This window comes from Gobius niger (genome assembly GCF_951799975.1).
Source record: "Gobius niger genome assembly, chromosome: 7".
NCBI lineage: Eukaryota > Metazoa > Chordata > Actinopteri > Gobiiformes > Gobiidae > Gobius > Gobius niger.
Window position 1 is genome coordinate 2,249,601 of NC_136858.1, and position 17,316 is coordinate 2,266,916.

At 44.1% G+C, this 17,316-nt stretch overlaps 1 protein-coding gene across 1 annotated transcript in view; it reads left to right on the top strand.

Moving 5' to 3' along the window:
* The window catches only part of cep290 (centrosomal protein 290), an 87,615-nt gene that overhangs the window by 9,054 nt on the left and 61,245 nt on the right, over nucleotides 1-17,316 (top strand). The window contains exons 8-13 of the mRNA XM_079560397.1: nucleotides 383-565; nucleotides 10,478-10,567; nucleotides 11,322-11,444; nucleotides 11,837-11,960; nucleotides 13,006-13,178; nucleotides 16,774-16,936. Coding sequence (XP_079416523.1) covers nucleotides 383-565; nucleotides 10,478-10,567; nucleotides 11,322-11,444; nucleotides 11,837-11,960; nucleotides 13,006-13,178; nucleotides 16,774-16,936 — 856 coding nt within the window. The remainder of the gene's footprint in view (nucleotides 1-382; nucleotides 566-10,477; nucleotides 10,568-11,321; nucleotides 11,445-11,836; nucleotides 11,961-13,005; nucleotides 13,179-16,773; nucleotides 16,937-17,316) is intronic.

The window sequence follows — 17,316 nt, forward strand, 5'->3', positions numbered from 1 at the left end:
GAGATGTTGATACAGGAATGTAAAGAAAACCTCAAGGGCCTAAAGTTTTGTAGAACCTGAATAACGATTCTGATGCCAGATAAGAAATGACAGCTTGATCTCAGTTGCTTTTATCAAAAACACTGAAGTTCAGGTCCAAATCTTTCAAATGCAGCCTTTTTTTAATCATACATCAGCATCTTCTGTCTCGAGTAGATTTATCACGGCCTGGACCCTCTGCACAGACGCTCCATCCTTCATCAGTCACTTTAACGCCCTGCACCTGTGTTTACTGCTCTCCCTCTGCTCCCGTGATTTGTGACTGACCTGAAGAATGCTTTAGAGTCGAAATAAGACATTCATTTTAACGCCGCTGCCTCTGGACTCGTGTGTATGTTGGCAGCGAGCGGAGGACGAGGGCGCGCATCTGAAGGCGCAGAACGAGCAGCTGCAGCGCAGTTTGGAGGAGTCCGTGCAGGAGATGGAGAAGATGACCGACGAGTACAACAAGATGAAGATCGTGGTTCAGCAGACGGACTCCGCCATGGACCAGCTGCGGAGGGACCGGGACCACGCCAAGATACAGGTCATTCACACACGTTTACGGTCAAATAATGCAACATCACAGGGGTAAGATTACTGCACGTTATTATTGTGGCAAAGAAAAGCAATAAAGTGGATTCAAATTGGCTTTTAATCTGCATTTCTTGGGCATTGCTTGGCTATTTACGGCTTAAGTTTGTCAAAAACACTAAAATATGGATCTGAAAGAGTGTGTGGTGTTTGGCAGCCATCTTAGGTCGCATTCACAATCTCCTCTTGAACCTTTATAGTACATTACGCCGCGTCTCTTTACCTTGGACAGTCTGTAGTTTTCCATGTCTCTACCCGGAGATTTCATAGTTGTCTCATGTGAAGGAAAAACAATATCTCCAGGGTCCGCCAGTCCTGCTTTAGTCCTGGTTTAGTCCCGGTTCTGCTGCTCATTATGAGTACTAAAAAGATCTGTGCGTTCTGAGCAAAGTTAATGTGAAGTTATTTTAAGACAAACCCTCACGGCCACAGTCTGATACCGCTCCATTTTGTAAACGAAAGACAGAACAGGAAGTGGCGTTTAATCAACCAATCAGAGAAGCGTGTTTCTTGTTCACTGTTTTTCCTGTGGAAGGTTTTGATAGAGTGCCCCCACAGGTGTGAACGCCAATCGCAACAGTTGGAAGCCTGAAATAATGTTGCCATTTTGGCCATTTTGTTTCTATAAGTGTAGTTTTATTTGCAGGAAACTCAAAAGAAGGAAGGAAGGAAGGAAGGAAGGAAGGAAGGAAGGAAGGAAGGAAGGAAGGAAGGAAGGAAGGAAGGAAGGAAGGAAGGGGAGATGGAAGGAAGTAGGAGGAGGGGGAGGAAGGAAGAGGAGATGGAAGGAAGGAAGGAAGGAAGGAAGGAAGGAAGAGGAGATTGAAGGAAGGAAGGAAGGAAGGAAGGAAGGAAGGAAGGAAGGAAAGGAAGAGGAGATTGATTGAAGGAAGGAAGGAAGGAAGGAAGGAAGGAAGGAAGGAAGGAAGGAAGGAAGGAAGGAAGGAAGGAAGGAAGGAAGGAAGGAAGGAAGGAAGGAAGGAAGGAAGGAAGGAAGGAAGGAAGGATGGATGGATGGATGGATGGATGGATGGATGGATGGCAGTGTCTCAGTCTGCCACTGAAAGAGCTGCTCAGCTCCTCTACTGTCCCGTGCAATGGGTGGGAGGTGTTGTCCATGCTGGAGGTGAGCTTGGCTAACACCCTCCTGTCCCTCACGTCCTCCCAGGACGGAGCTGGCCCTCCTGTTCAGCTCGTTCAGTCTGTTCTTGTCCCGCCCTTCTTCTTACTGGTGTTCAAAAGATTTAAAGATGGACAGAAGGAAAGAAAAGGAGGAAAGAAAGGAGGCAAGGAGAAATTAAGGAAAGAAAGAAAGAAAAAAGCACATTCATCTCATCTGCAATTATGAGCTTTTGCATTTGTGGCGTTGGTTTTTGTATTTGGCCGTTACATTTGCATTAAAGTGCATCAGCTTGACTCGCAGCCACCTGTATAAACCTTGGTCCAGTTCCTGCCAAATCTGCTGTCTTTGATCTGTCTACAAATTAACATTAAATTCAAATTCAGGAATTTATATGTCATAAATTTGGCAGCGATGTATTTGGCACGGATGTATGATCACGTCTGAACACTGCGCCGCAATAAACCATCAGAAATATGACGCGAATGTAACGATATTTACACCCCCTTGAGCAGAGAACACAGTGCGAACGCCAGGCGTGATCAGGAGTTAATTTGTCCCTGTTTTTGAGGTCAACATGTTCCTATTAAAGTCATGGGAGGGAGAGCGGGAGATTTACGGAGGGCGCTGTAACCCGAGGAGCTGTCTTTCAGAGTGATCTACGTGAACCACCAGATCAGAGCTCGAACATTATCCAGCGGAAGGAAGGATTTACAGCAGACCACCGCAAAAGGCCTCCACGCAATAGGAAACTACGTCAGGACGAGGCAACGGCAGCGTTTTATTATAATTGGAGTAATGAAATGGTATACTTAGTGGTTAGGGTGTTCATTTCTGACACACTGAAGTTACTGTACTTTCAACTCTGCAGCGCAAAAGTGACAGTAAATCTTTTAAATGTAATCGGGGGTTATGGTGGGCGGGAACGGTTCTGTCACCTTGGGCAGTGACAGAAAACATAAAAGGAAATATCTGTCGCTTCTGACAGATAATCAATCACAGTACACAGAGCTTATTGTTAATTTACTGAAGCTGCGCTCGACAGAAGTCCACTTTAACACATTGAGGTCGCGCTGTTTTGTGGATTTAGCTGTAGACCGCCAACAATCCAGACCATTTTTCATGATATTTGTAGCACCACGGCGTATTCTATGTTATAGCTATGGACACGCCCCCTCAGACTAACACCACACCCCCTCAGACTAACACAACGCCCCTATCAGACTAACACCACGCCCCCTCAGACTAACACCACGCCCCCTCGGACTAACACCACGCCCCCTCAGACTAACACCACGCCCCTCAGACTAACACAACGCCCCCTCAGACTAACACCACGCCCCCTCAGACTAACACCACGCCCCCTCAGACTAACACCACGCCCCCTCAGACTAACACCACGCCCCTCAGACTAACACCACGCCCCCTCGGACTAACACCACGCCCCCTCAGACTAACACCACGCCCCTCAGACTAACACCATGCCCCCTCAGACTAACACCACGCCCCCTCAGACTAACACAACGCCCCTATCAGACTAACACCACGCCCCCTCAGACTAACACCACGCCCCCTCAGACTAACACCACGCCCCCTCGGACTAACACCACGCCCCCTCAGACTAACACCACGCCCCTCAGACTAACACAACGCCCCCTCAGACTAACACCACGCCCCCTCAGACTAACACCACGCCCCCTCAGACTAACACCACGCCCCCTCAGACTAACACCACGCCCCTCAGACTAACACCACGCCCCCTCGGACTAACACCACGCCCCCTCAGACTAACACCACGCCCCTCAGACTAACACCATGCCCCCTCAGACTAACACCACGCCCCCTCAGACTAACACCACGCCCCTCAGACTAACACCACGCCCCCTCAGACTAACACCACGCCCCCTCAGACTAACACCACGCCCCCTCAGACTAACACCACGCCCCTCAGACTAACACCACGCCCCCTCAGACTAACACCACGCCCATCAGACTAACACCTCGCCCCTCAGACTAACACCACGCCCCCTCGGACTAACACCACGCCCCCTCGGACTAACACCACGCCCCCTCGGACTAACACCACGCCCCCTCGGACTAACACCACGCCCCCTCAGAGTAACACCACGCCCCCTCAGACTAACACGCTCCCTCAGACTAACACCACGCTCCCTCAGACTAACACCACGCCCCCTCAGACTAAAAAAAGAAAAGCGCAATAATATATGAATATATGTTTTTGATTGTTTTTTTGATTTTATGTAATTATTATCATTTAATTCGTTTTTCTGTTTTTGGCACTCAATGGGTTTATTGAATATAATCAGGGGTTAAAGTGGGAGAGAACAGTTAATAATCAATCAATCACCAGCACCAAACAGATTTCTCTGCTCGTTTATTGTGAAATGTGACATGAGTACATGATAACACCGTCAGGTGACACAGAAACCTTCTATAAAGCCATCTCTGAAGTGTAATGACACGAGGAGAGTTTAAACAGTTTCCAGTTCAAAGTTTCTGAAATGTAGCTTACATTGATCTACAAAGATGTTAATACAGATGTTTATTTGTGTGTGGAGGCTCAAGTGAAGTGTGAGTGTAAAAGCAGGAACAGAGGCTGTGAAAGCGTGTTTCACGTGATCGATAATACAGGGTTAAAAATACAAGAGAAATGCTCACAACAAATGTTCAGGACACAGAGAACACCATTGAAATACTATAAGACTAAGGAATAAGGAAAATATTTTGATTTCGAGATATTCATTTGAATCATCTGCTGTAGATATGGAAAAAAACATGTATCACAAGCTTTCTGTCATTTTATGTTTTCGTTTTCTGCCTAAAAATGGCCCAAATAATCTGCAATGAAATGTAAATAATAGATAGTCCCAGGTTTAAATGTGTGGTTTTTGTGCTGTGTAAAACTTGACACTAATTTAGGTCATTTAGTAATTCTTTTTAGTCTAGTTTTAGTCGACTAAATGCTAATTTAGTGGACACTTGTAAAGGGAAGTTGATCGGGGGTGTAACACTGGGTCAAAAACAGTTTATAAAAAGTTAAACTACTGTAAAAATCAGGTGCTCTTCCAGGAATAAAGCTTGAAGTTTGATGAAACTTGCCTTGGTCAATGGCAACAAGATCCGATGCACTCTGATAATTGGAGAAGGGACGCGCGCAAAAGTGAAATGAAATTGACCTAAAACCGTATTTATTTGCCCGGACCCCCATTGGCCACCCCTGGGACACGCCCCTGCTGTGATACTGTCTACATTGAACACTTCAGGACTCTTTGAACACTTCAGGACTGCAACACTTCGTCCCACAGCGTCTGGAAATGAACACTTGGTATTTTGTTTCTTGAGGAATAACTGAAAAAATGCGAAGAACCAAGAAGCTTTGGAGACCTCTGTGATAGTTTAAACCACACGCTCCATCTCCATCTCCACATTGTTGTTTGGACGCTGGTTTCGATTCCGAAACAGCCAGATGCCGACTGCGGTCAGACTCGCGAAGAGCAGAGCGCCGGCGACAGACAAACCCACGATCAGCGCCGTGTTCGGTTTCTCTGAAAACACAAACACAACTCTCCTCAGTGAAACAGAACAGCTTTAACTCTGATATCAAACGGGTCCACACACAGTCCAGCGCGGCCCACACTTATGTCACTTTAGAGCCGGGTTAGTCCTGGTTTGATCTGGACTGGACTTTGGAAGGTCAGATATTTCAGGCGGTGGTATTGGAAGGACAATGAAGGGTTCAAACGCACTTTTCACCCCAAAACCATTTGTGATTTTTGTTTCTTTACTCAGTCGGTCAGGGGGTAGTTATCATCAGGCACCGGGGCCAAATCCATCGGGAAAGCTGCAGACCCGGAGCCGGGACAGATCTACCGTGAGTGCGCCCTCTGCTGGATAAGGCGGATCTAGACCGATCAGCTTTTAGGAGGGTTGATGTTGAGAGATGTTGATCTACTTCACGCATGTGAGGAGTTAGTCGGCTGAGTTATTTACATTTTTTCATGAAAACAAAACAAAATTCTTATGAACAAATTTGGAAAGTGTACTTAGATGCTAATGTTGATTGACAAAGATAACATAACTTTGAACAGCATAAAAAATCCTTGTTATTTTTGTTCCCAAACGATCCTAATCTTCACCTAATCTTAAACCTAACAACCCTAACCTAACCCTAATCTTAACCTATCATTAACAGCCCTAACCTAATCTTAAACCTAACAACCCTAACCTAACCTAACACTTATCTTAACCTACCCCTAATCCTAACGATTTAAAACTAAACCTAGCAATAATTGTAAAACATAAATTATTAACAAATAATACTGTCGTGGATCTGTTCCTACCAGCAGAGGGCGCACTATCACGGCGGATCCGCCTCACCGTCGTGGATCTGTCTCGGCTCCGGGTCTGCAGCATTCTATTATTGAATCCATCCATAAAAGACTTTTAGACTCGTGTCATTCATTTGAGCTGAAACAACCAAGTCACTTCCCTAAATGCTGTACCTGGACCAACAGCATCAAACTTGGATTTACCATCTTTTAATAATAGACTTTTGTTTGTGGGTGGAGAAAGGCTCTGGCTCGCTCGTTTAGGCTAAATTAAAAAAAAAAAAAATTGGGAAAAAATTACTCAATGGGGAGGATGGGGAAGAATATGAACTGTGGAGCTCTATAGTGCCAATCTCTGTACCTGGCTCCGCCCATTTATACATGACCATGTCTCTTCGTATGACCATGCCATGATGAAGAGGCTCCGCCTCTTTATCAGTCACGATCAGCTGGAAGGTGATGATTGGCTCCACTTCAGACGGGGGTCTGTATGAAGCTCCTCCCTGGATGTATTTGAAGAAGTATTCTCCGCTGTCCTCCTTTGTGACGTTTGTCAGGATCAGGGACATGTTGCTGCCCTGCGGATCGGGATGGGCCATCCGCACCCGGCCCTGGTACTGCGCGGCCTGCTTGTACGTGTCAGAGATCCCGTCCTTGTAATATAGGACGTACTGGTCCGGCAGGACGTTGGCTGACGTCCAGTAGGCGGCGCTGTGTTCGGTCAGACGGACGCTTGGTGACGCGTAGATCAGCGTCACTTCGTCTCCCATCACGGCTCGGAGCACCACTTTGTCTGAAAACAACGTGAAATTAATTAAAGAAGCAACTCTTTAGACCAGAGCAGTTTTGGGATGGATTTTTAGTTCAATATTAAGGAGTTAATGATAATAACATGATACTCGTGTAGAGCTTTTGTTTTTACTTTAACCTCTTACCCCCCACCTTTCTCCAGTTCAGCTTTTTTTTTAAAGCAAACTAAAAGCTTCCGTATGTCGAATAGCGCTTCATCGTCTTGCCGTCCCTCCTCGTTCTGTGATTGGCCCCAAATCCATGCAAAGATTTCAGCCTTGGTCCCCAGACTGCTGTGAAATGATTCGGGCGCACACGGCAGCAGCTGTGCTCCCAGGCTATAGATTTATGTCACGACTGAATCGTAAATCTGACTCAAACAGTTCCTCAGTACTCTCAGTACTCAAGTGGCATTTTGTCCAGGTACTTTTTTTCTTGAGTAACTATTTTGGCCACTACTTTCGACATCTTGAGTAAAATGAATTCGAGGTTAGGTTACTCTTAAGTATTTTAGCTACTCTACTTCTGATAACTACATAATTACAGTCATTCTATATTTTTATATTTATTCTCTGCACTGTCCTATTTTTTTTTCTTTTCTGCTAGTTATTTTAAATCTGCTGTTTTTATGTGTGACTGGATTGTGCAGCTGATGAACTGAATTTCCTTCTGGATTAATAAAGTATATTGTAAGTTTATCGTATCGTTATGATAATAATAATAATAATAATAATAATAATAATATCAAATACGAGCAGCGTTTTCATTTGATATAAATGCAACGTCAAATTCAGTGTGTCTACAGAGCTCTGTTGGTTTGACAATGATAATTTGGCTGACTGTCAACAACTAACAAAAGCAACATTTTTGACAAAGTTTCACCTTAGTCGCACTTTTGGGGCGAGAACCTCTGATTTCGACCTGGCTGTGGTCACTGACATGCATAGATCTGAATGTTCCCTGCCTTTTCTTTTCAAATCAAGGTTAAGAACACTTTGATGAGGAAGTTTCCCTTTTATCTTCATCTTAAAAACCTTCTGAATTTACACGGCTCCATTTGTGGATGAGACACTTTTTCAGTTTTCAGGTTTAACTCAACAAAAAGTTTAGCTTTTTTTTTCCTCCCCTCAAAAATAAGGCAAGATGCATTTTTTTTACAGATGTTCATTTTCTTCTTATAACTAGTTTATGCCGAAGAATTGGTCAAGATATGAAGATGTTAGGCTCGTCTTTAGCTCTGCAGACGACAAAACATTTAGTTCTGATAAACATCGCTCTGACTTACCGTCAAGGTGAATCTTCCATTTTGTGACGCCGCTCGGAACAAACTCGCACAGTGCGAACTCGCTGGGCCACATTTGTCTTAATCTACCTGGGTAGGGCGCGGCCCGTGTATTTGAAGTATTCAAATGGCATTCAAAGTATTTAAATTATTTAAAAACAATTACCTGTCTCAAGCGTGTGCTCCCACAGAAGGAGGAAAACAACAAAAGCTCTCGGCACTCGTACCTGCGCCATCGCTTTCTGAAATGGCGAAGCTTTGTTTGTTAGCACCGCCTCCTGCATTGGCGTCATCGTTTTACTTTTTTACACATCGGCTCTTTACGCCTGCGCCCTGGACCTTCAGTGAGTTGGATATAACTGCTTTATGTTTGTGGCTGACGGAGGATAATATGTGGCTCCTGCTGGACATTAGTGGAACTGTGGCTTTTGAGAAACACGAGGAGAGACTGCAGCACTAACTACAGTTTCAAATACTTCAACCATCGTGTCCCAAAGCAGAGGAGCTTGATTACAAAAGGCAAGTGCAACAATCACATTTAACAAAGGAATGAAAAGGGGCAAAAGAGAACAAGAGCACACAGAGCTTATTGTTATTTACTGGAACTGTCATTAAAAAGCATTTAATTGGATTCAAACTGGCATTAAACCTAAATTTGTTGAAAAATTATGACATTGCTCAACCATTTTTACTGTGTCAGTTCATCAAAAATACCAAAATTGTGGTCTAGAACACATTCAGTAGCAGTTTTGGCTGAAATTGAGTAAGTAAGTTAAGCTTTATTTGTCATTGTTCAATCGTACGACAGAATAGTGTTCAGGTGTTAGTCCTGAGCCGCTGTGGCCGACCTGACCCACACGTTTTTGGAGGTCGGGGAAACCGTAGCACCCGGAGGAAACCTGTCTGCCGTCAGTCTCCTCTGATCCTCTGAGACGGTGCAGCGCCTCCTGGGTTCGTCCCAGTTTCAGAGCGTGGTGTCCTGCACTGGTCAGCTCCTCCTTCCTCCTGTGCAGCTCCCTCCCGTTATTCTCCCGTGACCGTCCATTAGCCAGATCATTAGAAGGCAGGTGCGGCTTAGCTGTGAGTCTCGCCCGGATACCTCCTCGTCTGTCCCTTCCATGTTTCCTCTAGCTCCTCTTGTGACGCCTCCTCTGTGCTGCAGGTGTGGGAGATCTTGGTGCATCTTCAGTGTTTCAGAAGAAGACATTTGTACTGTAGGTCTCAAATGTCTTTAGCTCGTAAGCTGCTGTTTGTTTACTTTTACAAACCCCACAAACGCAGGGCAAAGGCGTACAAAAGCATCATAAAACAATGAAACTACAAATGCAGTTCGCAGAAAAAGGCAAAAAACGCAACTGTACCAAGAGAGAGGGAGGATGCTGCTTGTTTACACGGCACCATGAGTCAAAATGACCACATATTTTTGCATTAAGTTTCCTGTTTTGTCCAATTCTCTCTTCTGTTTGATGAAATGTTTGCAAATCTTGAAAAACTTAACATGCAGAGTTTTTTCAGCATTTGTGGCAGTAAAATACAGTATTTGGGTATTGAAAGCAATACATTTTACTTGCTTCTGCTCTAATAACCCTGTATAGCAGCTATATAAGAAAATGAGTTTTTCTGTAATAAACAATGGTTGTTTCTTTGTTTGAGTTTAGAGAAAAGTCATCATAATGTATTTTTATATTTATTTATTTATTTATTTGATAGGGAAAATGCATATTAATGAACAGTTGCACATGAGCACTGTAAATATGCCAGATAATAGCAGGGATGCTAGTTTCCATCTGTAGTCCCTAGGCAGGCAGCACATACACAATTTACAATTTACAATTAACAAAATGTGACAACAAATCACTATAAATGCAATAACAACTAAAAGTGTTCACAGGCCTGGTTTTCCTTTAGCCACTGTTTAAAACGTGTTTTAAAAGTGGCCAGAGTTGGAGTCTCTCTGACTGATAAAGGGAGACTATTCCAGCACTTGGTGCCTTTGACAGAGAGCACTGTCTGTCCGAAGGAGGTTCTCCTGTGTGGAACCTCACAGTCTCCTCGAGCTGATGCCTTGGTGCCCATGATCCCACTAACAGACTTTGATTTGATGAAATCCTGCAATGGAGGCGGAGCAAGTCCATGCAATACTTTGTATACAAGGCAACCATATTTAGAATGAATGAAATTATCAAAATTGAGTAAATGGTGCTTCTCTAAGACAGTGCAGTGGTGAATGGAGAACGGTTTCTTGTCCAAGATTTTTATGGCTTTTAAAAAAAAAAAAAAGTAGACTGTGTTGTGATTTTTCTCTCTGTGGTGTGGTATGTGCAGGTGCGTGAGCTGACGGAGAGGATTCAGGGCATGACCGAGGACGAAGACCCCATCATGGCCGCGGTCAACGCCAAAGTCCAGGAGTGGAAGGTGGGCCTAAAGCACTGTACATTCTGATATATTAAAGGAGGCAAAATCAACTTTTCAGAGCCACGTTTTAAGGTTGTACTCGCATCAAAAACAGGCCTGGAGCTGTGTTTCGGTTAACCATGAACATTCCTAGTTTCGACCCTCTCTCATCAATTTGATAAGTCTTTGAATCTTCTCTAATGGCTGTCCTTAGCAGCGTGGCAACAGCTCAAATCCCAGCCCATCTCTTTTTGTTGTTGTTTTTATTGGTTTATTTGGTGGGGACAATGTATGTTAATGAACATACATGGGTCTCATGCATGTAAACACGCCATACTGGATTGTAGCCTTCTAGCCATGGGCTAATTTCCATCCGTCGTCCCCCATGTGCACTCTCAAACACACTCTCATTCATCCTGGCTTATTGTATATGTTTTAGTGCATCTCTTGCTAAGCTTAATCCTTTCATAGCAAATCAAAAACACTGGCCATAGTTCACTTTTTTCATTTTAAACAGCCGCACAGCAAAGGGGAGCATGACGTGGGTGGGTGGGGAGAGCTTATGGTGAGATCGTGTGGAAACCAGGAAGTCAAACTACTGGATTTTAGCTGTTTTTGATCAAGATTTCATTTTCCAACCAACAAAGTGTAAGATAGTAATAAATATGTTTAAGATTATTACGACATACTTGCAAAAACCTTAATACCGGCTCTTTAATCATGGAAAATTTGACCAAAAGCCACCTTACATTTTCTACATTTCTCATGTTTTCAGCATGTCCTGTCAGCGAAGGACGATGAGCTCCTGGTTTATCAGCAGATGATTCGGGAGCTGAGAGAGAAACTCCGCTCCACCCAGATGGACATGGACAAGAGCAACATCCTGGCACTGCAGCAGGTCTGGAGGGGCGGGACTAGCTCAGATGGAGGTCTAACGCTTGTGTGTGTGTGGTCTCATACGTTTTCAGCACCTGCCTCTTACATCCATCTCACATAATCTAGTGCATTCCCAGTGTGCCGTCCATGGCCTGCCCTCATATTTATGGACTTTTCTTTCCTGTGAAGATGTTTTGAGTTCAATTACGTCTGTCCCTGCTTTCTCCTCACCATATTTCACTTCTTCCTTCATCTCTTTCCTCCATCGCTGCTTGTGGACAGGTCATTTACGATCTATGCGCCGTAAGTCTTTCTGTCCGTCTGCCTTTCCCCGCTCCTGTCTGTTATTCCACACGTTTCCATGCTTTTCGGTGGTTTTCGCTCTGTGGTAGCGTGTGGCGCTCTCTCCCGCAGGCGGTGCAAGACAGGGACTCGCAGATCCAGGTTCTGAGCGAGCAGGTGCAGCAGTACACGGGCGAGATGGAGAAGCACACGCAGCTCATCGAGGAGCTCAAGACGTCCACCCGGACCGACACAGGTGGGGCCTCGTCCACCCGGTTTAGATACAGAAACATCGATTCTAGAGGTCGACCAATATGGGTGTTTCTAAGGTTGATGCTGTTCTTATTTAGCAATATTTGTGGCTGATTTGTCCAACTGTCCTGCCTATAATCCATTTTAAACTACTTTCAAAGCTCTGCGTGTGCGAGATGGCCAATAGCCAATATTGAAAATACCCAAATATCAGCCCACCTCTAATCAATTCTTCACAAAGAGGTCAATGTTGAGATTTTTTGCTAGTTTTCTCCATTAACCTGTTAACTCCCCACCTTAGGGTTAGAATTAGAGTTATAGTTAACAAGCTTACAGCCTATATGCCAGTGTAATACCTTATTTGAAAGCCAAGACCTTCTAGTTTCTAAAAATACGTGTGAGATCTGTGTGAGTAAAACACAACTTACATTACATTTGCTGTTCTTGACCCTAATTATATCCTGATTAGCCCTAACCCTGATAAGGGGGACGGCAGGTAACAGGTTAAAGGCCCTATTCACCTTAATCCAGAGGCTCGCGTGGGCGTCGCCATGAATGGTGCCCGCCCCTTTTCTCCTATCTGTTAACATGGTGAGAAGTCCAGATAAAGTCAGTTACTACACGAAAACAAAGCCGTTTTCAGGCCCTGCAGAGAAACGGTGCAGTGTTTTATTTTTTTATTTATTGATTTATTTGACAGGGACATTGCAAGTCAACATAGTACAAAACAAGCTTGTTACTGATGCGATGCAAAAAGAGTTTATAGCTAGTGCTAATTTTCAACTCCAGTCCCTGGTTGGGCCTTTCTACACGTTGACATGTTGGTGCATGACTTGCCTTGCCTTTACTGAAAAATCATGCTATAATTCCCAGCCAACTAAATAGTGCCTTCTCATAAGTCTCCCCTCACTGCTACACCATCCTCCCAGCCTCACAAAACCAAAACTGTTTTATTGCTTGGTTAGACCTAGTTTTAAATCCATTGTAGCTCTGGTTCCTCTGGGTTTTAATCCCAGTTTAGTCCCGGCTCATCATTCCCCTCCCCGCAGGCGTCCCGTCCATGCTGCAGCAGCGGAGAATCGACGAACTCAAATCCCGACTGGAGGAAGCGGAGGCTCGAGCGGCCGAGGCAGAAAAGGCTCTGAGACTGTGCGAGTCTCACGCCGAGGACAAGGACAAGGAGCTGATGGAGGCCACCAACCGACTCAAGCAATTCGAGGCCGTGAGTCCCAGTGCTTCATCACTGCCGTCACTTCCCATAATCAGGGCTGTTTTACCATTTATTTGTGGCGATAAAAGATACAGTAGACTCTGGAGTAGAAATTTAGGGGACGCAAAGTTCATAACGCAAGAAGCCACTACAGACACAGGGTAGCACAAAAAAAAAGAAAGCTCTGTTTTATTTAGGGATGCACCGATGCCACTTTTTCTAAAGCCGATACGAGTACTTTAATTTAATTAATTGCCAATACCGAATACCGATACCAGTACAAGGCATTTTCTTCAACATTCTTACTTTTTCACAGCAGATTGGTTTGTAATTAGTTAATTTACTTATTTACATTTCCTTGAGTAAAGTAGGCGACACTTTTAACTAAGAGAAGTTATATCAGAATTGTACAGATGCCATTTTATTTATTTTTCATTCAGTATAATTTTTTATTTTTATGTCTCTGTCCATCACAGACAAAACAGCTCATGTCCAAAAGCTCCTCAATGCCTTTGCTTTATTCATTAATGTATTTTTATTTAACAATAGTATTGAGATGTTACTTCAGATCGTGATTTTATTGTAACTTATCCAGTAGCTTCAGCATTTTGATTGTTCTGCTGCAGCTCATTTTCCCCTCAATATAAACATGCTGTATCTCTTTATTTTGGATTTTCTGAGGACTTTTTAGTCGCTGGGTTAGTTGTTCAGATGAATAAGCCCCTGGGCAAAAAAACGTGTAAGAACTGTTAGCCGCAAGCTAGTTAGCAACATTAGCAACATTAGCCTGTATGTTGTAAACACTGCAGACGCTGCAGCACTAACAACATTAAGCTCTGGTTAAATCCAGCACAGACTCTGATTTAGGGAGTGTCGTCTGTAATAAAGTCAGCTCTATGTGGAATATTGGATTTACACTAAACTGTTCTCCAGTTTGTTGTTATTTTCTCACCTCAGTGGAGCTGCTCCTGTAGGAGCGCAGGCCACACGTCAAGTGGTATCGGATTCTGGTATCGGGATCTCGTTAAACAGTACGAGTATGAGTACAAACTTGTGGTATCGGCCCGATATCGGTGCATCCCTAGTTTTAGTCATGATTTTCCGGAGTTTAGTTCAACTTGAGCCTTGTTTTTATGCTGTTTTTACATCATTCACAAGATATGACACAATTATCGAAGATCGCAATTTCTCTCTCTTAACATTCACATCACACAAATATGTGGGAGGTAAAATACAAATATAGACCAAAATGTAAAATCAATATTTAAAATGAACTAGCAATTGAAGGATTAAGTCTCATAAGTGTTTTGTTATTCACAGATCTCAACTTTGTTCCAGTTAGTCAACACCAGCTCGCGCTGATGTGCACGTGGGAGCGCGTTCACGTGCGCAGTGTGTGCAAAAATAGATTCCTCTCGAAAGTCTTTCGTGTGTGTGGCTCGTCTGTTCATTCAATACAAGGAGGACATTTTATCTAGTTGTTTGTAAAACTTTTTATAGCTGGTTTAGTGGCAGCAACTCGGGGGGTCAGAGGGAATATGCTTATTTGTTTTATGTTGCAAACGAGATGTGGGATTTCAATTTCCAATAATAAATAAATTGAAGCTAAATTGAAGTCCGGGCATCCCTGCTCAGAAAGCAGAAGAAACTGGATTGTCTTTCTTATTAAAGGGGCTAGATACAAGTTGGCCATTTTGTACTCACTACTGCCACCTCAGGTCATACGTGTAACTGCACCTTCTATATTAAGCTCGTGCATGACGGCACTTGAAGTTTCTGAGTGAGTGCAGGATTTTAGAGGCAGTTGTGGTGAACAGGTCTGAGCTCATTCTACACATTAGGACATGGAGGACCGTGTAGGGGGAGGAAAATACATAATTTTAACATTTTTAAACTCTGTACAGTCCCGGGGGGTTCCACTAGACTTTTTTTTTTTTGGCAGACACTTTCGACGGCTTTGTAAAATGGGCTAAGGGTTTAGGTCGAAACTTTTTAAATATTTAATGCTGTCTCAAAAACGTTAGTCACCAACTTAGGTGAAATTAAATTGTATTTAATCGATTTTCCTTTTCTTTTCTCTTCGGCCAATATGGCAGATTGCAGCAAAGAATCAGGGAATCGTTTTCATTCACTTCTTTGCGCTTAGCAGCAACAGCGCATAGTTTTGTGTTTTTTTCCGCCTGAGGTGAACACATGTGAGTGTCTGATTACAAGCCTTTTAAGCGTCAAAATAGAAGCAACAGAACCATCCATGCGGTTAGCTGTGTAGGCAGCTTAAAGGGACAATACGGAGTTTAATAATGTTAAAAGAAGAAGGTGCTTCCCCTTTTCAGGTCGGGCGGGAGTTCTCGCCTCAAGTGGAGGAGTTCAAGTATCTCGGGGTCGTGTTCACGAGTGAGGGACGGATAGAGTGTGAGATGGACAGACGGATCGGTGCGGCGTCAGCAGTGATGCGGTCGCTGTATCGGTCTCTCGTGGTGAAGAGGGAGCTGAGTCGGGGCAAAGCTCTCGATTTACCGATCGATCTACATTCCCACTCTCACCTATGGTCATGAGATCTGGGTAATGACCGAAAGGACGAGATCGCGAATACAAGCGGCGGACATGAGCTTCCTTCGCAGGGTGACGGGGTGAGGAGCTCGGAGTAGAGTCGCTGCTCCTTCACGTCGAAAGGAGCCAGCTGAGGTGGCTCGGATATCTGTTTCGGATGCCTTCCTCGGGAGGTGTACCGGGCATGTCCTATTGGGACAAGGCCTCGTGGAAGGCCCAGGACACGCTGATGGGACTATGTCTCATAGCTGGCCTGGTGTCGCCTCGGGGTCAGAACAGCTGGAGGAGGTGTGCATTGATCAGGAAGTCTGGGCATCTCTGCTGAGACCCAGCCCCGGATAAAGCAGAAGATGAAAATAGATGGATGGATTTTCCTCCCCCTACATGTTCCAGCAATGTCTTAATGTGTAGAGTGACTTCAGACCTGTTCACCACAACTGCATCTAAAATCGCCAGAGTTAGAGCCAAAAAGATGGTTTGTTGCCTGAGGACAACGATACACCATAGACTAGGGTTTAAGCAACAAATGTGTGGATCTCAGTCAGGTGGAAGACTTCAGTATCCTTCTGTTGGACCCTGTTTGATTCTCCACAAGCCAAAGTTAGACCAAAGCTAAACCTTTGTGGTTGGATTTATGAGAATGAAACATGACTGGATTTCCCAAGAATTTCCAGTGCAATCTGTTTTTCTTTGCTTAGCGAGTTCTCGTTTTATCATGGTTTAGTTCTAGTTTAATCGTGTTCTATTCTCGGTTCCGTCCAAGCATGTGTCCTGATTCAACCCCGTGTAGCTGTTAATTTTCAAACAGACACTAACAATCACATTTGCTGTTCTTTTCCTGGAATGGGGCACGATTTTATTTCCTAAAATGTGTGAGAAATCTGTTCTGCGATGGTCCACTCAGGAAAGCCTTGACTAACATGATTAATTACCTCCGCCATAGAAAATCTGCGTCCTACAAACGGCTTAAAAATTCCCCAAAAGTACAAGCGTTTACATTGTACTTTCGAACAAGTGAGGATGTGTTTTTATTTTAAGCGTTTCTTCCATTTGACAGGGCACGTACGGACTGGGAGAAGCAATGGCGGAGATTAAAGAATGTAAGGGTCTGATGAAGATGAAGGATTTGGAGGCCGAAGGGTTGACCAAAGCCATAAACCAACTGGAGCTGAGGATCAACGACCTCCTGGATGAAAACGAGGACTTTCGCCAAAAACTGGGTCTGAATTCTCCACTGAATGATCACTGTTCTGTCCTCTGCTCCTCTGCTTTCACACTCAATAGTGGCCCCAAAATAGAAGACAGAAACTTTCTTTGTTCAGCTGATCATGTGCTGGTTAAGTTTTCCATTGCAAAGAGAACATCTCTGATAAGGATATTGAAGCCTGTGTTTAAAAGCATCAGGTCGTAGCAGTGAAGTGACAAACGAGGAGATGTGGATCGTGTCTCGTGGGTCGGACACACCCCTTTTTCCATCGTATCTCGGCGTAAATAGAGCTGGGTACCATTGAATTTTATTTTATACCAGTTCTCTAAAGATCTTTTGTTTTCAATACTGATACTGGACCATGAAACAGATTAATAATGTTAACTTATTCCT